A 24108-nucleotide genomic window follows, 5' to 3' on the forward strand; every position below is an offset into this window, starting at 1 on the left:
CTTAACAGCAGCAAAGCCAAGTAACTGGCTATTGAGGAGCCTTTACCTCTGATCACAATTTATGGAGTGGATGTGGTGAACTGCTACAAGTACTGGTGGAGTCCTCATCAATGACAGGCGGGGCCGGCCTTGTAATACAAAGGAACCCCACAAGAAAGGGCAGAGTAGACTCTCTCGATAGAAGACGGTGTTCCTTTAATGTGGGAAATGACACCCTTCATATCTCCGTTAAATCTGTGATGACCAGTGTGATTTTTCTATGCTGTGGTGTGCGGCCCACCAAATTAGAAAGCTAATTTAAAAGGCAGACTCAGTTATTAGATACTCTCTAGAGCCCCTGAAGGTTGTAGCAAAGGGAAGAATTTAAACTGTGTGCCATTATAAACAATGCTGCACATCTCCTCTCTTGACACGCTAACATTTGGCAGAAGTGGGTCAAGAAATGTGACTGGGGGTCCTAATAATAATGCATCACTTTGACCACTCAATTTTAAGTAATGTTTCTTTAAATGAGTACATATTAAACAAGAATAATAATCATCCTAATTTTCCCCATTGGTCCAAAAGTTCTGTTTCGAGACACTGTCTGGATAGTTTCACAAGGGGCAGCTTGGATTCTGAAATGAGACCATTAAAAGGTGTGTAGGGAATTAGCAGTGAAAACCTACCCTGCAAAGGCTCCATCCCCAAGGCTTCTTCCTAATACACCTACCTACCGTTTCTCCAGGCCATGTGTTTTAAACTGCTGCTGGGGTTTTAGGGAGAGATCTATTGAACAAAAGACTTGAGATGGAGAGAAAATAAAAAGATGAAATGCTCTTATTCATTCAATTTGCATGTGGTAATGCGCAGTATGATGATGCAGACAGACCACTGCCGCTCCGCCCATGTGAGAAGTGCCAGATCTACTATGACCGTGTTTTTCAACCTTTTTTGGGCAAAGGCACACTTGTTTCATGAAAAAAATCACGAGGCACACCACCATTAGAAAATGTTAAAAAATGTAACTCTGTGCCTATATTGACTATATATAAAGTAATTCTCTTGAATAGGAATCAAAACACAAAAAGTATTTTATAATTACTTTATTATGAAATATTAAGTAAACAAAATAGTGAAAAATTATAAAATTCAGTGCGCAACCTGGGCCTGTTTGGCTGAACACAAAGCTGATATTCTGGCTGGAATCGAAGAAAGACACACACGTAGCTCTTCGTCAACAGCTCTCAGTCTCTCTCTGTATTTGGTTTTTATAGCAATCATGCTTGAAAAGCTAATCTCACACAGATATGTAGTGGAAAATGGGAGCAATGTCAAAATAGCTTTATTTGCCAGAAGGGGGAACTCCTTGGCGGTATCCAACCAAAAACTGTCCAAAGGTAGATCAGCAAATCTTAGCTTGAAACCACGATTTTGTCTCAGTTCAGTTAGTTCCTCCTGCTCCTGTAAAGTCATGTCCTTTCCACCAACTGATGCTGAGCTATAAGGGTCCCTAACCCAGTCAAGGCATTCAGTGGAGACTGAAGAGAAATAAAATGACAACTTCTCCTCAAGAGTTTGTAAATGTTTAACTATTATCTCACACAGTGCAGCATGTGAACACCTTGCCATGGCTTGGTGAGTGTGAACATTTCAAGATTGCCACTTTCCACGTGTTGATGCCAGAGTTGCACCTTTGAACGGAATCCATTTATTTTATCTGTACTTGTAAGCAGGTTTTCACTTCGGCCTTGCATTCGTGTGTTCAGTTCATTCAGATGATAAAATATATCTGCCAGGTATGCCAGCCTTACACACCACTCATCACTTGCAAGCTGCTTTGCGTAATCTGACCTCTCATTTGTCAGAAACACTTTAAGTTCCTCCGCAGCTCATACACACGAACCAAGACCTTGCCACGTGACAACCACCGGACCTCCGTATGCAACAGCAAGGTTTTATGCTTCGCTCCCATCTCCTCACACAAAGCTAAAAATATGCGACTTTTCACGGGTCGTGACTTTATAAAGTTTACCATGCGCACAACATCATCCAACACATGAACTAGGGCTGCTGGTAAAGTCTTGGCTACGAGGGCCTTGCGGTGTAAAAAACAATGCGTAACAATCACATCTGGATTTCTTTCCTTCACTCTACTTACAAAGCCTTTGGTGCGCCCGACCATGGCTGCAGCTCCATCGGTGCAGACACTTGTGCAGTATTCCCACTCAAGTCCTCCTTGTTCAAGGTATTCTGATGTGACCGAAAAATTCTTCTCCTGTTGTTTTGTCTGGCACAGCCTTGCAAAAAAAGAAGTTTTCTCTAATTGCATCACCATCAACAAAACGCACATTGGCCAAGAGTTGAGCATGTCCACTGATATCAGTAGACTCGTCAAGTTGCAATGCAAATTTCTCACTGATACGGATCTTTTCCAAAACCACACTTTCGATGTCTGCAGACATGTCATTAATACGTTTGGAAATTGTGTTGTCTGAGAGAGGGACTTTGGCTATTTCCTTAGCTGCTTCAGGTCCGAGCATCTCCTCTACAATAGCTTTGCAGGCAGGAAGTATTAATGTCTCTGCCACAGTGTGCGACTTTTTTGACTTGGCTATAAGTTCAGCAACTTGATAGCTAGCTTTAAGAGCTCTTTCATTTACCTTTGTGGTTTTTCTCATGAAAGTTGCCTGTTTCTCCATGTTGTCACGCAGGCGAATAAAATAGTCCGCATTCTTGTTTTGAAGCAAAGGATGTTTCGTTTGGAGATGGCGTTTAAGTTTGCTTGGGACCATAGCACTGTTAGCTAGCTTTTCACCACACACCACGCACAGTGGAGTTGGTTTGTTTGTATCTCCAGTGCAAGTAAATCCAACTGAAATATAGCTTTCGCTATATTGCCTTGCGCCAGAGAATTTGCTTGTGTTAACCATCTTTGCTTTCTTTTGACCCCCACTCATACTTGGGCTCTCATCTGCCTCCAAATTTTGTTCAGAGTCCAGTTCTTTCCTTTTCAAAAACTTGTCCATCACTGCAGTATCTCACTGTCACTGACAGCTCCAGATGACAGCTCTGTCTGTGCATGGGCCTGGTGGATCTGGTCTGTCGGGGCAGGGCCTGGGCAGTTGCTCCCCCCGGTCGGGTTGTGCCAGGGCAAGATAGTGCTGCCTCTCCTCTCCGGTTGCTCTGCCCTCCTGGATCTGATGCCGGATGACATCACAGGCAGTGACGATTTCCGGGCATCAGGGAGCCAGGAAGTGGAAGGTGTCCCAGAGGGGACCGGGGGAGTCTAGGCGTGAATTTCAAAAACACAAAAAAACCACACAGTCTGTCTCAGTGTCTTGTCTTGTCTGCACCTGACCGCGGAACAGCGGTTGAAAAACGCTGTACTATGATATCGTCGTATTGCATTACTATATAACAAAACAGCAAGTTGAATTTAGAGATCTGGTCTGTGGTTATATGACATGTTAAAATTCCATGGCTATCTTGTCATTTTGTTTCTGTAGTTCTATGTACAGTCATAAGGTGGATGTTGCAGCCTCATCTGTGCATCTACTGGTGATGTTAGACGTAGATTTTTGTGCTCCAAATCCATCTCCCGTGGCACTTCATTATCAACTCTGTTAATAGCAGTCCTTTTGGAGTATAACAAGCCATTTTGTTCAAGCACAGGTGTTGAAGTTTGTATTTCCATTCATAGAGCTGCCAGTTCTTTCAAGCTTACACCGATTCCTAAACTATCATTAAATGCTGAACAAAGTACACACCGCACACCCATGACATCATCTCATTCACGTTTACCATTTGTCCATTGCTGCCATCAAATGCCACTGTAGAATCTGCTACAGGTTACTGGTTTTCAAATATGCAGTGGGCTCTCTGCACACACATCTCCATGGCTTTGTAGGAGACTTTGACTGTTGATGCTTTATTGTAAGCAGAAGCTTGCAGTCTTTCAGACCAGGTAAGGGAGAGCACCTCTTATATTTTCAGTTCAAAATCACCACCTTTACTTTGACAGCCACCTTCATGAGGTGTTGGAGTGGTTCAGAAACGTGACACTCACTGAGCAGACTAATTGTTCTCACTCTGGTTTAAGCAAACTTCACTTACGTTTGGCTCCAGCAAGATCCCTGACTGAAAAATTGGATGGGTTTTTTTTTTTGGCCATAGGCACAGCATTTGAAGTTTCTACCCTTTTATAAACTGATTTTGGTGTAAGTCACCCACTTCAGATATAAGAAATGTGAACACAAAAAATGTACACCACCATCTTTCACTGAATTAAATGAAACAGTGAAAAGTATCCACGTTGTGCCTATCCTTACATATGGTCTTCTAATTCAATATGCTTAACAGCATCATACATGGATCATTAAACTTTCAATAGGAAAATCATTAGACACTCATTAGAGCCGAATGCATTTATAGTGCATCATTCCTGGCCATCATGTAAAAGGATTTTCTAGTACTTTACACTGACTGGACCTTGAATCCAAAATAAAAGCTTACATACCCCCCAACTCTCCACATTTCCCCCATTCTGATTATAATCCTGCTCATGCCATACAGAAATCTGGAAACCCAAAACACAAAGAGGTTTAAGATATTATATAAATTTAATGTTTTATATTTAAAAAAGTTTACCAAAAAAATATTTCCTCTGTAATATAATAGTGCAAACATTAAACTCTTTCAGTAGTACATAGATCCAAGTTTCAAAAGTCCACCAAAAAAAAAAACCAAAAAGTGTGCCCCCTTATTTTTGAAAAAGAAAAAAAAAAAAAACCCACTATTTGTTAGGCAGTGGCTGTTGGACTCTTAAATAGCCCCATGCCAGTAGCACAGCCCTAGAATTAATCTAAATTAACTAAAGGCCTGTAAAACTATTAAACAGCAACACTCCACTGTCTAGAATAAGAGAGGAGATTTGGCTTTGCTTGCTTAATGTTCCAAAATGTCAGATTTCATAGGCAATGCTGGCATCCACTTCATTGCAGGGTGGTCCACATAATCCATGAGCAATTAGAAAATAGCACAGATGTGCGGTGCTTAACTACAGGACTCCACAACTTACTGTAAGTGTGCACCATACATGCCATAAAGCTCAGGGTAGTTAAAATGTGAAGCGCTCAGAGGAAAGACTCAAACACCCACACCACATTTTAAAATGTGCAACATATCTGGTCAGGTTTCACAATTTGAAAAAGATTAGGGGGTTAGAAACTTCACATAATCATCCTCTGGTTATTGAATTCTTGACAGAAGGTCACGGAAGGTCTGAAGCTCTTTTATGCTTGTTGAAATTCTAAAAACAAAAAGGGGAGAAAAAAAAAAAAAAATTTACATTTGTACTTTCAACCTTTCAAGTGTGTGTGTGTGTGGTTCCTATGGCTCGGCCAGCCAACAAATGGCACATCAGATATTACAAGTGCTTTTATAAATCCTGTACCAAACCGTATGGGAAACACACCCAGGGACCAGGCGGACATGCTACCCTGAAAACATTAATGCAGAGGCCTATATGGACTGCTTCAATTACAACTTATCTTAGAGGGATAGTATAGTCAGTATTTAATATTGTTATGAACTATTAATTCTTCATGAAACAAACCCGAATCAGGTGATCTGAGACATTGCTCAGCACTGTTTATATAGTTCATCTGTACATAGAATATGTCCATACACTCAGAGAACCCTTGCAGTCCAACTTTTCGGAGCACAAGGTACTAGAGCCTATTTCCTGGTAGCAACAGGAGCAAAGCCATCATTAAACTGTCAATCTCTACTGGGCCCAGTATGAGAGCACATCTGCAATCTGAAACTACAAAATAATCATGCTGCCAACAATAGGCAAAGTAAGGCAACTCCTGTATTCTGCCGTATAAATGGTATCTGGCTTTTAAAAACACTTTCTGCAGGATATTTTGACAAAGTGACAGGATTCTGCATTAATTTCCTGCGAGGGTGAATGTATAAATTATATTGGATTACAGTTGAACATTGTTACACGTGCAAACACTTTAAGAATTGGTGTTAAGACTTTAAATTTTAATACAACATTCTCAAATCTAATACAAAGTTGTAAGGGGGGGCCCCCCCAGCACTCATTCAGGGGCCAGTCTGCGTATCTTTGTACAGTTTGCATGTCATCTCATCTTTCCACATCCTCAAGTATAACATTTGGCTAGGAGAGGAGAATCCAGGAGGCTGCACCCGGCAAAGCCAATGTGCTACCCAGTGTGGCACCCCTTTACTTTTAGAGTAATTAAGCCTGCAGCAAAATGCCCAAAATTCAAAAGAAAGAAGTTTGAAACTTGGGAAGTAACATACACGTTTTCAATAAGGCCAAGAGCACAAGAATCAGGTTATAATAGCCATCAACTTGTTAAAAACATTAAGATTGGTTTTATTTCCACTTCAGAAACTGCTCTTGCTTGGTGGATGTGAAACACTAAAATTCTTTTAACATTCTTCCCCCCTCTAGGAGTTGAGCTAACATGCTCATTTCATTCTAAACACTGCTAACTCAAGCCTGGCTTAAGTTAGCTAGATCATGTTCGCTTGAATTCAGCCACAAACAAGTAGTTTACCTGGTTAAGTCCCCTTCAAACCAGGATAATGCTTAAACAGGTCATGGTGTCAAAGTGGTGACATGCTGCATATTGATTACCACAAGGAAGAAATTTACTGTACTCCATTTGTGAGAAGGACCTTATGAAAATCAGATTAGCTTGCAGCTATTCCTATGCAAGTGTTAAATCAGCTTTTTGGGACTCAAACAGGAGACCAGACTTATTGGAGAGTTTTGAACACATGAAAACATCCATTCATAAGTACTGAGATGCAATCTAAATGTAAGAATGATACAGAGTGTGCAGAGTCCCTTACCTGCCAAAAGCATTAAACAGAGCAACAATCTCCTGCCGGGAAAGTTGGAAGCTGGATGGTGAATCTGGAAATTCCAAATCCGGCATTGCCTCAATCTGCTTCTCCGAGAACAAGATTTTTAGTGCTGTTCCTAAACCCTGCGTCTAAAACAGACATATATAGTACATCAAAGTAACGTGTGCTTTAGTGATTTTTACGATTATAACCAAAGGCTTTATGGCCCAATTACTACATTTATAAATATACCAATTGCCCCTCTCACATCTCTCTATTTCAAATCACATGCATCTTCTGGAAATTTCATTCACAGAAAAACATTACACCAGCACCACTCTGTCCGTAGCAACAAAAGAACACATTACTTGGATTTCATACCTGTAGTTTGCCCCAGAGACGACACTTGAAGCATCCAACGCAATCCATGATTCTGGAGATGTTTCGGAAGTGGTGCTTGAAGTCATCCTACCAAGAAAGACACACTTCATAAAATGGGTTAAGAAACATCCAGTTTTCTAGAAGAGGGTTCTAAATTACCTTCAGTTTTTGCGCCTCCTTTTGATCTCCAGTAAACAGTGAATTTTCATCAAAGTGCAGAGGGAAAGATCTGCCAAGATACAAAGTGAAACCAACTTTTGCAAGCTATAAAAAGGGCATATAGACCCCACCAGACTCGGGGCTGGTTTCCTGCAAAGATTGAAACTTCTTCCCAATTCGCACAACATGCTGACTTGTATAACACTTGGAAAGCAACAGAACCATCTTGTAACTACAATACTGGTAGGGTTAGCTTTGTCTGACATTTCTCCTTAATAATCCACATTAAAACTGAGATTCCAGTTTAAAAATGGGTAAACCATGCCACACTCTGAGCCAGAGGACACACACATACCCCTTTAACCTGAGGTAGCAAAAGGGTAACCTTGTAGCTTACAGTTCACAAAATGAAAGGTGAACAGTAGGTGCAATGCAATTCAGGTGCCCCGGAGGAATGGGGGTAGAGGTGGAGCGCCAATGGAAACTGGCTTTTGGGACATGCAGTATTACTTCAGATAAGGAAAGAGATTAAGCTTGTCCAGCAGTCTTACCACATGTGCTTCAGAAAAGGTCATCCACCTGAAGCATGTTCGGCCAGTACCTGGATAGGTGACCATCTAGGTGAAGCTTGGGTTGCTGCTGGAAGAGGTGTTGGAGGCCAGTATGGTCCACTTAACCTATGGTCTCAATGTATATCCCAATGCCCTATTGCTGTGATTGGGACACCAGGCTGTAAAAATGGTGCGATCCTTCAGATGAGATGTAAAACCGAGGTCCAGACTCAGATCATAAAAAAAATCCCTGGGCATCCTTCATAAAAGGGCAGGGTGTATCCCACATCAAGGCTAAATCGCCCTCCATGGCCTAGTCATCCCGGCCCCCTAATCATTCCCACTGTGTAACTGGCTAACCATCTCTCGTTCGTTCACCAAATATTTAGCATTGGGTGGTGAACTTACTGATGTTAATATAAAAAAATAAAAAAAGCTGCCATAAAGTAAAATAGTAGCATGGTACAGTTGGCTTCTACTCTACAAACAGCATGAACTCTGAAGTCAAAAGTGAAAACCTTGTCAACTTTTTTTTTTTTTTTTAATATATAAATAAAAACACCCCACACGCATTAGATTTTCTTAATAGTGTAGCTATTACAGGCGCCCGGGACACAAGTGGGAACATTCCCAATGCTTCTGGCTTGGTGTAATGCATTTACAGTGTGTGGTGATGGACAGAAGGGTTGTCTCAATCAGACGAGAGTTGGAGAGAACAGACTTTCTGGAATATTTGGCTTGAGTACAATAAAAATTATCCACTAGTCCAACTAGGAGACCTTAATGCATACATGGTTCACCGAAGGAGGATTGTGAGTGGAAATGGAGTGGCCTGAACATTTTTTTTTTTTTTATTAATTAAATGTGTTTGGATCATTCGTAACACCCACCATGATACTCTGAAGGTTGTTCAGATTTATATCTGGTGTCCCAGCACCAATGTCAATAATTACACATTTAAAAAACATGCCACTGAACCCAAGACTATGTTTTGGATGTTCAGGTGAAGAGGTGGTGTACATCTGAACCATTTACAGTTTAAAGAAAGAATGTTCAAGACTTTCGCAATGGATACAACCAAGAAATGCAGACGTGGAAAGACACAAAGTTCGACATGTTGGCTGCCCTAGGACTAGTTTTTGGGAGCTTATGTTGAAAAAAAGCTTCACGCAATATTAGCATACAAGTGGGAGTGGGGTTCCCGATTTGATGGATGGTAACTAGAGAGCTTTAAAAAGGAGCAGTTGTGACAGCCGGTGACATGTGTCACGAATGTGTGGAGGTCACAGAATAAAATTTGATAACCTCAAAGTCTTTAAAAAAAATAAAAAATAAAAAAAAAAAAAAGGATGGTGGAGCCTGCAGTGTTGGACTGACGGGTGCAGGACCAAGGCAGCACTGCAGGTGTATCAGACACGTGCATTCTCAACCAAAATCTCTAGCTGTTGGCACAGCTACAATTGCATCCTAACGTATAACAGCCAAAAAACGTACAGATATAAGCAGTTAAAAGGAGATTCCGCTGCAAGGTTTTGGGACACAGGGTCATTAACAGAGTGATAGAGTTTGAAAAATCTTTGAGTAGGTGCTGGTTTGGATCAGAAAGATCTGGTTACTGTTATCCATAAGCTCTACCGAGGGTCACAGGGCATGATCAGACCTAGTGAGACTTCCATGTCCTCCAGTCAGACTAGACAGGATAGATTAAACCAAAGGAAACCTGCTGCCACAATAAGGTCTTAAAGATATACCAGAATATTCCGCTTACTTAATCTCCACAAAACTTACTTAATAAGATCCAAGATCTTCAGAAGACGGTTTTTGTTCTCCTTGTCCCGAATTGCATTACCAGTATACAGCTGGAAAGAGGTTCTCTCAAAGAAGGGAAGAACCTTGGATAATGCTCGCAGCTCAATCAAGTACAAGAAATACAGATTGCGCAGTCGCCGAGGTCCCTCTCCCTTAGTCAAATTGGCATCGAAGCGCAACTGGAACTCTGAGACATTATGACCCCACTTCTGTTCAAACCAGTTATCTAGGAGTAAACAAGAGCCATGTCAAAACATCCAGGTATTGGAGGTCACCCAACACTCCTTTTTTGGCACAGAAATAGATTTTGGCCTGTACAGGACAAACCTTTGCAGCCAGGCTGACTTTGGTTAGTAGGCATTATCTGGACCCTAAAAGGCATAGACTTTAGGTAAACCTCCTAGAGTTATCTGGAGCACAACAAATCATAATACTAAAGCAGAGAACACAAAGGTGATATTTAATATTTTAAAAATGCACTATGAATAAGGTTAAGAAAAGAGTTTTTCCCTTACATTTCTGTTTAATCAATTCAGTGTATGCATCTATTTTACAGATTGTAACGTTCTTGGTTTAATTTAGGCTTTTGGAAACATGCACGTTTATGATAACTGCAAAGCAAAGAAACTAGGGATTGTCACGCAAGAAAGAATTTTACTATACACATTAGACTTGTTCGATAGGATTTAATGTTCTCTAGATTTTGCATTGCCACAATATCCACATATGCTGCATAAGCATGTCTTTATTAAAAATATTTAAAATATATATATAAAAATATTTTAAAAATAAAAACACACAACCTCTGTGCTGCACCACACCTTTTTGTTAAGTTAGAGTAGCCACCTTAACACAACTCAACTGGCCTTCAAATAAGCTGATGGCTCTTTGAACATTCTATCCATGTCTGCATGCCTTTCCTCCCATATTCTAAAGATGTGGCGGGACACCCGTTTCCAGGTGTTTCCATAGGAGTTGGCAGGGTCCCCAGCCAGGCTTCTGCAACCCCACAGTGGAGTTAAATGGGTTGAGTAATGGTTGGATAGAGTGCAAGTTAAAGAATTTAGGACTGTATCCATTCCTTGCCCATTCAAAAGCCCTTATTTCAAGTTAATAATAAAGGCCACCAGACTTACCTTGAAGAAGATACCGAGCAGAAAGATGTACATTGATGCTAGCATGAAGCCCAGAGACCAATCTGAAAAAGGCTCTCTTTTCAACACACAGACCTGCATTAAAAATATTTTGTGAAGTCACTTTCAGGGTAAGTATGTACCATGGATACACAGTATGAAACTGGTTAAACTATATATTTATTCAGCAGGAGAAGAGGCAGATTAACTGACTGAGTCACAATGAGCCATTTGGAGAATATCCATTATAATTAAGTTTTTGGGGATTTAAAAAGGCAGATAAACTAATTTGGAATGCTACATAAATCCTTGACAACAGCATTTGCAAACAATCATATTCTTTAAATGAGAACATATCTTGGGACTTTGTCTTGCCTGGATTATAGCATATATTGGTTTGCATGGCCAAGCTGAGCTGGAACGTCTTCATGTGCAAAAGAGCTTAACTGCCAAGAGTAAGGAACAAACTGCCATGGCAAGTTTGAGAACAGTTACAAGACATACAAATGAAAAGCTGTGGGTCACATATCTGAAGGAATCATCAGTAAAACTAAAAACATATGCTCAAGTATTAACTTTGTAGTGTTCTTTAAGGAACTATACAAGACCGATTGGACAGTTTACTTGGCAGCCCAGTGGCTTAAACATTTGCTCTGCTACCCTTACATATCTAGCACCCAGAGTTCAAGTCTCTGCCAAGTCACATTCATTTGTGTACATTTTCTTCCAGGTACTCCAGCTTTCCTCCCACATCCCTAGAGATGTGGGGATCAGGTTAACTGGTTACTATAAATTGGCTCTACGCAAGTGTCCAAGAAGTTGGGGTGGGTTGGTTCACAAACACACACACCTCCAAGTGCCTTGCCAGCATTTCCAAATTCACTGTTACTCACCTTCAAGCCAATGGTAAAATGATCTACCTGTTTAAAGAAAATAAAGCAACAGTATAAGAAGCAGGCTGGAAAAAAAATGCACAAACTTCTTGGACAACAGGTATAATTTTGTTCATGGCACAGTCAAGTGATCATTCATACCTACTTAAAAATGTGATCTTACCTTCATCTTCACCTGTTTTTTGGAAGGAAAGAAAGAAAAAAAAGTCATACTATTGCATCTGATTTATTTTGAACACTACATTCTTTGATAATTTGTGTAATAGGACTCCAGTTTGAAACTTAAAGGAATGGTCATTACTATCAAGCCTTAATGTAGTGGACCGTATAAGCAAAAGCTTCTCAGTGTTCACATGCCAATTATGATCCTATAAACCTACAGATGTACAGGGTATAGTGAAAACTCTTACATGCATGTGCTAATTGCTCCATCCCATGGACTGTAATTTATATTACCTCTGATTGCTTCTTTGTATACATTTACTGCTTGCGTGGATGCATTTTTCTGTGATATTTTCTTTATCCATTAGGATTATATTTTACAACACTGCATACAGAATTCACAGCCAGGATCCAAATTCTGAGTGAACTTAAGATGAAATCATTCATGTGATATTAAAAGGTGAATATATTTCCACCATACACCTTGACCACTTTTCTTCATGTAAAGAGTATGCAACCTCTGTTTGGTCATTTCTGACCTAATATTACACAAGCTGCTGTGTCCAGTTTTCTGTGAGAAGCAAGGCATTCTTACCTGGACAGCAGAAAATGGTGGTTGATTTTTAAATACTGTTTATGCCATTGGATCCCACAAGCAAACAAGGATCCAGTGCAAAAATGCACATTTCATGTTTTACTGAGACAGCCATCAAACTAAGAATTGATGAGAGTTCCATCCCAACTTTAGTTTCACTCACCTCTGTCAGCTGCAAGTGGGTTCAAAGGTCTTTTAATTGTGTTTGGCCTGAAAGGAGTGACAAGAAAAATAATGAAATACTCAGGCTTCCTGTGGCATAGCACTTGCTAGATGTTCAAAAGAAATTCCTTCTTCCTCCAGACAGGAAGCCCACCAGTATAACCTTTCATTGAACATTCACCGAGTGATTGTAACATCCTAGGAAATATCCTCCCAACTCTCTTGGGGAGACCATTTGTTATATCAATACCAATCTACTCCTCAGCCTGCCAACCTAGGTTTAGTTATTGCAGGTTACAATTTGCATAGTTCACACTATAGGGATAGATAGATACTGCTCAAAAAAATTAAAGGAACACTTTTTAATGAGAGTATAGCATCAAGTCAATGAAACTTATGGGATATTAATCTGGTCAGTTAAATAGCAGAGGAGGTTGTTAATCAGTTTCAGCTGCTTTGGTGTTAATGAAATTAACAGGTGCAGTAGAGGGGCAACAATGAGATGGCCCCCAAAACAGGAATAGTTTAACAGGTGGAGGCCACCAACATTTTTCCCTCCTCATCTTTTCTGACCGTTTCTTCACTAGTTTCACATTTGGCTACAGTCAGTGTCACTACTGGTACCATGAGGTGATACCTGGACCCTACAGAGGTTGCACAGGTAGTCCAACTTCTCCAGAATGGCACATCAATATGTACCATTGCCAGAAGGTTTGCTGTGTCTTCTAGGACAGACTCAAGGGCATGGAGGAGATTCCAGGAGACAAGTAGTTACTGTAGAAGAGCTAGACAGGGCCATAGAAGGTTCTTAACCCATTAGCAGGACCGGTATCTGCTCCTTTGGGAAAAGCAGAACAGGATGAGCACTGTCAGAGCCCTACAAAATGACCTCCAACAGGCCACTGGTGTGAATGTCTCTGACCAAACAACCAGAAAGACTTCATGAGGGTGACCCAAGGGCCCCATGTCCTCTAATGGGCCCTGAGCTCACTGCCCAGCAGCATGCAGCTCAATTGGCATTCGCCATAGAATACCAGAATTGGCAGATGCACCACTGGTGCCCTGTGCTTTTCACAGATGAGAGCAGGTTCACCCTGAGCACGTGACAGAAGTGAAAGGGTCTGGAGAAGCCATGGAGAACATTATGCTGCCTGTAACATCATTCAGCATGAGCAGTTTGGTGGTGGGTTAAGGATTGTCTGGGGAGGCATATCCATGGAGGGTCACACAGACGGCTACAGGCTTGACAATGGCACCTTGGCTGCCATTAGGTATCACGATGAAATCCTTGGACCCATTGTGAGACCCTATGCTGGTGCAGTGGCTCCTGGTGCACGACAATTCCTGGCCTCATGTGGTGAGAGTATGCAGGCAGTTCCTGGAGGATGAAGGAATCGATACCATTGACTGGCCTCCACACTTTCCTGACCTAAATCCAATAGAACACCTCTGGGACATTATGTTTTGGTCCATCCAATGCCACCAGGTTGCACCTCAGACTGTCCAGGAGCTCAGTGATGCCCTGGTCGAGATCTGGGAGGAGATCCCCCACAACACCATCTGTCATCTCATTAGAAGCATGCACCGATGTTGTCAGGCATGTATACAAGAACACAGGGGCCATACAAACTACTGCGTACAATTTTGAGTTGCTGCAATTAAATTTTGGCAAAATGGACTAGCCTGCCACAATTTTTTCACTTTGATTTTTGGGGAGTCTTTGAATTCAGGGCTCTGTAGGTTGATCATTTTCATTTCCATCAAACGATGTGGCATCCTTTCGTTCCTAACACATTACCCAGTCTATATCAGTATAGATATCCAGGAGGATTTCTTTTTCCCATTGAGATCTGATGTGTTTTCAAAGTGTTCCTTTAATTTTTTTGAGCAGTTTTGAGAGAGAGAGAGAATGAATATTATATATAATATTCAATATCTATCTATCTCTAATTCCCCCTACCATTCCCCCCCCCTTCTTGGAAAAGTTCTTCCTACAAATAAATCAGATATTTAAAAACAGACTCTTAAAATCTTAAAAGGTAATCCCAAAATTCAGAATTAAAAAAAAAAAAAGTGTAAGATTACTTGAAGCAATTCTCCTCATAGATGCTGTTCCAGATTTTCCAGGTTTCTGCACCCTTGTAACCAGTGAAGCGCTCAGGGTTCAGCAGCAAATCCACGTACTCTGAGTCTGGCGATTGCTCATCTGAGCAAAACAAAACATCAATGATCAAAGCTAGTTACACAGCCACTGGCACAGGTGTCTGTGAGCAAACTTTACTACCCACATTCCTTCTAGCTTTTGATCCAGTAGAGCTCCACATGGACCCTTACCATCAGCTTCACAAAAACGATCTGCTTCATCATCATGCCGATTCCACTCCTGTAGTGTCCGTCGTGCCTCCTCACTTGGGTAAAGAAAAAGCAGATGTGAATATAAACTTTTAGCTTTAATAAACATGCCCCAACCCAAAACGTCCTATATATTTGGCTGCATCTTACAAACCATAATGTTTGGCACTTCAGATAGGTTGCTGCCACTAGGCAAGGTCTGAATATTACGACAGCCAATAAGCTGCTGATGAGCCAAAGATATACATATACACACAAAATTTAGCCAAAGGTCTCCAAATTGTAGATTTCTTAACACCGTGCATGCTCACCCTCAGGAACACTGGCTTTTCAAGGCAGATCTTAAAGAATATGAAATCCTACCAAGCAAACTCGTTTTCCCATCCATCCATTATCCAACCCACTATATCCTAACTACAGGGTCATGGGGGTCTGCTGGAGCCAATCCCAGCCAACACAGGGTGCAAGGAAGGAAACAAACCCCAGGCAGGGTGCCACCCCACCACAGAAAACTTGTTTTTGTGGTTAAAAATGTTTCCATTTCAGATACCTGGAATTGAGCCTTTACCTTAAAGAACTATCGATGGCTCCCAGTTTTCCAGCTTTTTCACAGTCTTCCTGTTCCTCAGATGCTTCTTTTGAGTACTATCAACAATTTATAAAAAAATGCAGACTGGTTAAGACAAAATTAAACCATTTTGCACCCACCAAACACCAAAACATTAGGCAAAAAAATTTACCTTGCTATTAGAAGACATGAGCCCAATGGGTAACTCATTCTGAAATTAAAAAAAAAAAAAAGTTGTGTGTGAACATGGTCAAAGTTCACTATATCCAGCATGACCTGAATTGACTTTGAGAGAAAAGGACAAGGAGATAACATGAACCTGAATCATTCAGTGTCAGGCAAGATCAATTGGGGAGAAAAAAAAGAAACACACCACACACAACCACAAACACACACAAATCAAGCAAACAAAGCACCACGGCAAACTAAAAGTCAAGTCAAAAAACAAATAGATCAAAACTGAAGCAAAACTAGCAGTTGGCCTACTTGGACTACAAAGCAACAAGTACTAGGTACTAGTATTAGGTGGCGTGGTGTCTCCGAGGCTAGGGATCTGCACTGGCAATCAAGGTTGCCGGTTCAAATCCCATAAATGCCAAAAGGGACTCTGCTCTGTTGGGCCCTTGAGCAAGGCCCTTAACCTGCAATTGCTGAGCGCTTTGTATTTATATAGCGCTTTTCTCACTACTCAAAGAATTATTACAAGAGATTGCATTTTTTTTTTTTTTAAATCTAAATAAAGGATATCTTTGACAAGTGCCACAGCTATGTTTATACCGGGACTTCCAGTTACATCACAAACGTGGCACTAGTGGTCACGTGTCCTATAACTTGCCAACTGAATAATGGGAAAATGAAAATAAATCTTAATCTAGTGATAATAAAAGCTTCTATTTCAAAAAAATTAAACTTAAGCTCAAGCTCATCTACTTACCAAATTACATGGCTTCACTGCACAACTTCTTATCCCACAGTGACTGTTTTCGGACCAAAAAGGGCATGCTTTTTTTAGATTCACCTTCATTGGGGGTGGAGTGGGTGGTTTTTTTAAAAAAAAAAAAAAAAAGTTTATTATTGACAACTGAATCTCAAAAGTATGTGTGTGTACCTGGTGAAATCCTTTAGAACTGAGCTGGGTTTACGTTTTCAGTTAATCATTTAATGAATTTCAGAACTTTGTTATTAAGACTTTCAATATAAAATGCTTAAAGTATTAGTTAATCAGGTATTAACAAAACTTTTACCATACCTCCTATTTCAACTAGCACCTCAGGAACCCATCTTACAGGTCAGTTGTGAGAATCAATATGAAAAATGAAGCACAATGACTCCAACACCTTAGTTCTTACAAGCACATTGGTATTCCTTATTTATATTGTCTGGCAGAGGGGACAGGTGTTGCAGCTGGCCACTTCCCAAAGGTCTCAAGTGCTGTTTAACACGACCCCCATCTATCCTGCTGTATTGCTGTGCCCCAGTATCCATACAATATGAACAGCAAGGCAAGGACATTGGAGCACTGGCTGTTAGCCTGTTATTAGCACACTAGCATTATTTCTTGGTCATCAACAGATGTGGAAATTTTTTTTAAAATGTAGTGTTTTAGATTGATTTCCAAATGTTTTGGATTTGTTACCTGTGTTTAGGATGCTGCATTCATGTACAGCTTTGGATACATTCACCTGAAAATGTTTTCTTTAGAAGAGGTTTAAATGAATCTGTATGACTTATGTAAAATTGTAATTACAGTTTACAATTTAACTTGTTAAAATTCACTCCATGAACTGCGCTATATTACAAAATCTAATTAAAGTTTTGCCCTCACCTCTTATTTTAAAATGCATAATTTTTAGTGAATATATAGAGGTCAGTCAGTAGTTACAGCATTTTTGTAGATACAAAGTAACACATAAAACCTCAATTAAACTGAATATTAATTTTCTTCTAGCAACTTCCAGTTCCCATGCTGCACCCTTTTTACATGGCAAAGCAATCTAGTTCTGCCATGAATGAATACTAGTCTGGAGACCTAAAACATTCAGTATTTGGGAGCATTTGTGTGCTCACAGTTGGCACAATTCTGGATAGCTAGTACTGTACATCCAGTTATAGTATTTCTTCACTATACAGTAAAAGTTGTAAGTCCTGGATCAGAAGAATACTCATTTTAAATTTTACATGATTGATTAAACATCTTTACTTTCACGTACATAACTCCTCATTTTAAGTCAAGAATTCAGAGATCTTCACTATTTTGGAAATATGGTTTTATTATTTTATTTACTGGGGGGAGGGGGGGAGCAACACATACCACACACAACACTACAGCTGATTTTGCATGGTCTTTCTGAGGTGTGTCTCAATTGGATATTTGGAACTATTTATTATTATTATTATTATTAAGATAAATAATGTAAGATTAGGAAACCAATTACCCCACTACTGCTTGCTTGCTTTTATTTATATATAAATATATACCCCACATGGGGTCCCCATGACAAAGTCAAAGAACCACTGGTAATATATCCCTCCAGTTCCTGAATTCCCTTTGTCTGCTTTACTGCGTCCCATTAAGCCAGATGCTAACCCAGCAAGGCAAGAGCCTGCCCTGGATGATTCCTTTGCTGGGCACTCACAAAACACACCTACATTTATTCAAATCTGACCAATTTAGAGTTGCTGATTAACTTAACATACACATCATCCATGTGTAAGAAGCAGCCCTGTGTCCCTCAGAAATACAACTCCTGGACTTGGGGTGAGCATAAAGACGCCAAACAAAGTGTCAGGGACAGGAATTATGAGCTTGTGGAATTGGAAGTATATTGTACTAAAACACTACATCACTACCATGCCCTATACACAAACATCCAAATCTCTTTGGGTAGTACTATTTGCAACAGTGAAACAAAAGATTTTGTTACAGTCACTTAGGTTTTATTTATAGAGCAACCCTGATAAGTTACACTTACGTCTCCATTACAAAATTAACTACTCTGTAGGCACAACAAAATATGTTTTGGGAAGCTACGTAGTGATCCACAGAGCAATGTTACAGTAGAAAAAGTGAAACCCATACAACATTAATCTTGAACTTGAGTTCAGTCATTGTTCTCTTGCAGATACTTGGACTCAATCAATTTTTTGGAACAAGTGGTTTTACAGAGATGGAAATCACAGAAATTTGACATTTATTTCAAAATATGAAAGATGCTGCAGTTCCTGTAGACTAAACTCACTACACCCCAGCAGTTAAGAATGGCCTATACATAAAAGTCGGTATGAAGGGACCATGCCCCTAACTCATCCCTGTTCACCCTTAAAGCTTACCTTATAATACCGGAAGTAATCAGATTCCAGGAGTTTCTGTAATTTGGGGAAGAGCTTCTGGTTGTTGAAGAGGTCAATGGTCTCGACATCACAAGTGCAGTCATCAAGGTGGCCAGTAACCTAAAAATACAAAAGAGGTCCCAATATGAGTGTAGCACTTTAAGCATCAACACCAACTAAGCATTACTGCACACAGTACTGTCATTTATCATGCAGCCAATATTAAAGTCATCTACACATCCATTATCAAATCTGCTTAACCCAGATAGGCTTCTGCTCCTCACAACCCTGATCTGGCAGCCTTGGTTGCAAGGCAGGAATGAGTCTCTGACCTGCATGCCATGCTAGGTCATGTCCAAGTCACCCATCCCTCTGGCATACATATTTGTGGGATTTGGAAAAGGAACAAAAAGGGAAAAATGCAGAGAGACTGGATTCATTACCCATGTCTAGTGACAAAAGTCATAAATATACAGGGAGAACATGCAAATTCCACATTAAAGCCAAGAAGAGATTTGGCCCAAGGACACTGAAGCTAGGAGATGGCAGAACTACCCATTTATGCCACAACAAACAAAAAAAAAAAACACACTAGCATCAAAACAGACATCTCAATTCAAATGTTTCTTTCTTCCTTTAACAAAGAAGATGGAGCATCAGAGAATTTCCTGTCATATGTTTGCCAGTAGAGAAACTAAAATTATTTTCAGCCAAGGCAGTTTTCAAATCTTAGCTGCAAGGCACAATTCATATGACATTTCTAAAGCTGGAGAACTATCAGGGTCATATAGAGAGTTAGTAGCAAGGACTGAAATGGCAGCTTTGCAAATGTCACGGATGTATGAGCTAACCAAACAAAATACCTGATACACAAGGGGAGCAGAAATGCACCAATTAGTAAACATGCAAACCTCCATTAAAATAATGCTAATACAAGTTTAAGTAACATTTTGGAACTTCAACCTATTATAAACACAAAATACATGTTAACTCTTGAGGAAATATGTTGGATAACAGCATTTATATTTTGACACTAACTGGTCCATTATTGCAACTGTTGAAGGAGAAGTAATAGGATGCATTGCCACATCTGGTATACAATTTGTTGCTGCTAGGTTATTGAAAATGAGATTTTTCAGGTAAAAACAAAAGGGTATTCAACTCACTAATCATGGCACCAGAGAGTGGGGACATGTATTGCTGTGTAAATTTCTCCTGCATCCTTCTGAAGGAACATACCACAGGCTTAAGCAGTTTGGGAAGCCCTGCTCAATAATCCCCAAGTAAAACAGGTTGGATTTTATAAAGTTTAAAAACATAGCGAAAACAGTTGACTCAAAAGACCAGAAGGATGGTTCAAAGCCAGCCCAGTCACACCTGTGTGGTACTTTTGGGGGTAACAGGAAAATCTGTATGTCCTATGATGGGACGGTTCACATCCTGCACCTAATATTGTAATCCTAAATTAGGTATTTCAGATCTGACATGAAATGCGCCAAAATATTAAAAATATGCTTTAGTTTACTATGCACCTAAACAGATTTATATAAAAATCTCCTATTATACTTGACAACACTACTACGATTAGTATTTAATGCAGTATTCTACACATTCAAGGAGGTCTTAACTAAAAACAGACTAAATTATTTTAGAAAAAGTTTTTATAAAGAATATGAACAATTCTATGTACTGATGAGGATATTGTAATTATCATGGCTTAAAGTGTGCTGGTATTCACTGGTACTTCTTTCTAATTTTTCTCTTTGATAGAATGTTAGTTCACCTCCTAGGTGGGAAAAAAAAAAAAACAAAACACACACACTCATCTAATAGGTCTTATATAAAAGAACAAAAGACAAAGCGGAAGTAGATGTCAAATATACAAAGTAACACAGATAATTTGATTCCACTTTAAGTACAGGTTATTGTAACTAGAATGCATATAAAGTTGACAAATATTTCATGGAGGAGTGACATACAAGCACAAGTCTACCCTGAATGTCCAAGATACTTGGGAAGAAACTCAGACTCCACAAGTACTGTGAATCTGCAGAGATTAAAACCCGTTTACATGGGCCTCTCCATGCCCTTCGCTTATCTGCTACATTCCAAAAATGTAGCCGTTACATTGAGGCCCCTCGATATTCTCGATACAAATGTCTGCGCTTGAATGTCCCTCAGACTATATTTACATGATTGTTGTCCTCTTTTGTAAGTTGTTTTGGATAAAAGCTTCTCCTAAGCAAATAAATGTAAAATGTGGCCTGGCATCCCACCCACAGTTGGTTCTTGTCTTGTGCTTACTGCTGCTGGTTAAAGTTCCAGCACTGTGGCAAATAAATAAAAATACACCCATCACTAAATGGATTTTGATTTAACACAAACACACTTTTTGCAAATTTATAATGGACTAAAAGATCAGGCCTAAAGCATCCTTACAGTATTTAAACTAGTCATGTAAATCTATCAAGTACATTTTGAACTCCCTGTGCCTCGCCCATGCAGGTTCTGGACATCCTATTCCGGCAACAATAGACCCCACCATTGCAGAGCAGTTACAGATGTAGAGAACATTAAACCCTGACGCAGAGGCGATCTCAGGCGTTAACAGAACTGCATATTGAATCCGCAGCTTCTCCGAACAGGTACCGCTGCACACTAGCAATTGCAAACGCGGAGTGCTCGTTGGTAGCTGAATGTCTCTTGATCGGACTAACGATTTAAATGGACTGACGGTGCGACCCAACCCTCTGTCGCTTTAGTCTTTCTTGGCGAGATTTTTAATCAGATGCGTATCGTCACGACTGTCGTACACGCACTTAAAACGCGTAATGTTAAGTTGCCTGTCCCGGGAGTCGTGCTAATGCCTTACCTCACGCAAATCGCAGTCGTATTATTCGCGCGCGCCTTACCTGACAGAAGCAGCGCTGGGCGGCCGAGGCGCTCGGATCAGAAGAGGTGGCTGCAGCGAGCACGGCGGCCAGTAGGAAAGCGAAAATGGATATCCGCACTTGTTCTAGACCCATCGTTACATTCAAACTGACTACTCTAATAACATCCACACGGGCTTGTCCACGCCTTGGAGCTGCCTGATCGTGAAGAAAGAGAAAAAAGTGATACGGACAGGAAACAAAAGAATAAAGCTAAAAGATTCGTCGCACGACACGTTTATATGGGGCCAGAGTGCGTTGGAATTATGAGTAACACAGCCACTTCCTATTGCAACAGCTGAAGACGTGAATTACGTGCCTCTGCTTCTCGGCCTGGCGCTTTAATTGCAGTCGGGCTTTGCGGGCCGATCGCGCCTTTCCGAGGTGGGTGTGTGGCGCTGCTTGTGTTTGTATTACACGTGTGGCTACCCGACTTAACATTGGGAGATCCCTCGAAGTGAATCTGGAGTTTCCTGCAAAATTGTGTTTGAGTGTTGTAGTCACCAATGGCAACGTTAATACTGTATAGTTAGTTCATTGGTTATTATTACTACCAAAGAAAGACGCCAAAACAGTTTCATTGAGCTGCAACTCCCGTGAAATGATGTCCACACCCCGCAATTAGTGGTTCAAAATACACGATAACCAAGTCCCGTGTTTAGCGCTGGAGTATGCGGCCGGAGCTGCTTACGTGCGTGACATCTGATCAACGACTCACCCCGTTCACCCTAACTGGTTAAGTCTTACTTCAGGGTGCATGAGTCCGTCGTTCGTAGAAGTTATTTATACTTACGGGCCAAATTTGAGATCGCCAATAATAATAATACATTTTATTGCTACAACACCTTTCTTGTGTTCAAAAGACTTCACATGAATTCAAAAAGAACAACAGGGAATGTACAGTAATGGATACAAATAATATCTCCATAAAACACTAAATAAAGATACATACAGGATATACAAAACATTCAAATAGAATATGAGGCACTACGTAAACCAGAATAAAATACAACAATGCTACAAAAAAATCCTGAACAAATAATATAATTTGTGATACAAATGCTAATCATCTTGAGCACCTGGACAGACAGGGTAAACTGAAGGAAGGGTCAGAAAGTCAGAGTAAGTTAAATGCCTTCCTGGTGTAATGAGTTTTAAGTTTTTTTGAAAGAATGAATTGAGTCGACTGATCTCATTTGTGCTGGGAGGTTGTTCCAAAGTCTGGGTGCAGTGGAACTGAAGGCTCTGTTACCTACAGAGCGCAGGTTAGTTTGGGTCACAATAAGATTGCCATAATCGATGAACCTTAATGGGAGGACAGGAGCATAGTGATGGAGCAGGTTACTGATGTAGTCCAGTGCTAGGCCATTTAAAGTTTTATAAGTTAGAAATTTTTTACTCTGTCCTGAAGGACACAGGGAGCCAGGGACAGTGGAGGTGGTTGTTGTGTTCTCACTACTGCAGATTTTTGTAGGGACTCTTGCAGCTAAGTTGTGAACCAACTGGAGTTGAGATAAATGATAAGATGGGCCACCTGCCAGTAAGGAGGTACAATGGTCAATGCAGGATGTAACTAAAGCATGAACAAGTTTCTCAGTATCAGAAAAGTAGAATAATGAGTGACCATGGGCTGTTACAGTGGTGAAAGTAAAGTTTCTTAATGTGGTTTATGTGGGTAGAACAAGAAATGGAGGAATCAAAAATGACACCAAGATTCCTAGCAGAAGAAGAAGCTCTGATGAGATCATCACCAAGGGTGAATGACAAGGAGATCATGTTCCTAAACAAAGCTTTAGTACCAGTTAGCATGACATTAATTTTGTTACAGTTTAATTGTGAAGTTTTATTCCATCCAGGTTTTAATTTCACAGAAGCAACTTGTAAGCTGAGAAAACGTTCACTTCTAACACTGAGCTAGATGTATCATTTGGATATAACTGATAGCCCAGCCTAAACCTACAAATAATATGGCTAAGCAGAAGCATGTAGATTCAGAAGAGTAGTGGGCTGAGAACAGAGCCCTGAGGAACTCCTTGTGTGACCAGTGCTGAGCTGGACCTGCTGTTGCCAAGACAAACAAACTCTTGCCTGTCACTCAGATAGGACTTAAGCCACAATGCCAGAGATACCCAGAATGTTCTCCATTCTAGACAGTAGAATATCATGCTTGACAGTATCAAATACTGTACTACGTCTAACAGATTTAATATGCTATT

The 24108-nt window shown here is 40.3% G+C and overlaps 1 protein-coding gene across 1 annotated transcript; it reads right to left on the bottom strand.

The window, feature by feature from the left end:
• Nucleotides 1-4582: 4582 nt before the first annotated feature.
• Nucleotides 4583-22198, bottom strand: ero1a (endoplasmic reticulum oxidoreductase 1 alpha). The gene is made up of 16 exons (XM_039741516.1): nucleotides 21875-22198; nucleotides 18963-19082; nucleotides 16567-16650; nucleotides 15805-15843; nucleotides 15633-15709; nucleotides 15047-15120; nucleotides 14798-14918; nucleotides 12714-12760; nucleotides 11957-11968; nucleotides 11794-11820; nucleotides 10904-10996; nucleotides 9747-9993; nucleotides 7408-7477; nucleotides 7249-7335; nucleotides 6874-7016; nucleotides 4583-5290 (listed from the first exon to the last, which is right to left on the bottom strand). Exons 1-16 carry the CDS (start codon nucleotides 21986-21988, stop codon nucleotides 5230-5232), a joined length of 1416 nt encoding a protein of 471 aa, XP_039597450.1. The 5' UTR covers nucleotides 21989-22198; the 3' UTR covers nucleotides 4583-5229.
• Nucleotides 22199-24108: the final 1910 nt, after the last annotated feature.

This window comes from Polypterus senegalus, chromosome 18 (assembly GCF_016835505.1).
Source record: "Polypterus senegalus isolate Bchr_013 chromosome 18, ASM1683550v1, whole genome shotgun sequence".
Classification (NCBI taxonomy): domain Eukaryota; kingdom Metazoa; phylum Chordata; class Cladistia; order Polypteriformes; family Polypteridae; genus Polypterus; species Polypterus senegalus.

What these genes read in the sequence shown, in the direction of transcription:
- ero1a (XM_039741516.1), bottom strand. Translation starts at nt 21,988, where the DNA reads ATGGGTCTAGAACAAGTGCGGATATCCATTTTCGCTTTCCTACTGGCC. An exon ending in TGCTCGGTATCTTCTTCAAG is followed by an intron (nt 9,994 to 10,903) that starts GTAAGTCTGGTG and finishes GTTTACTCCTAG; the next exon opens with ATAACTGGTTTGAACAGAAG. An exon ending in GTCTCTGGGGCAAACTACAG is followed by an intron (nt 7,017 to 7,248) that starts GTATGAAATCCA and finishes TGTCTGTTTTAG; the next exon opens with ACGCAGGGTTTAGGAACAGC.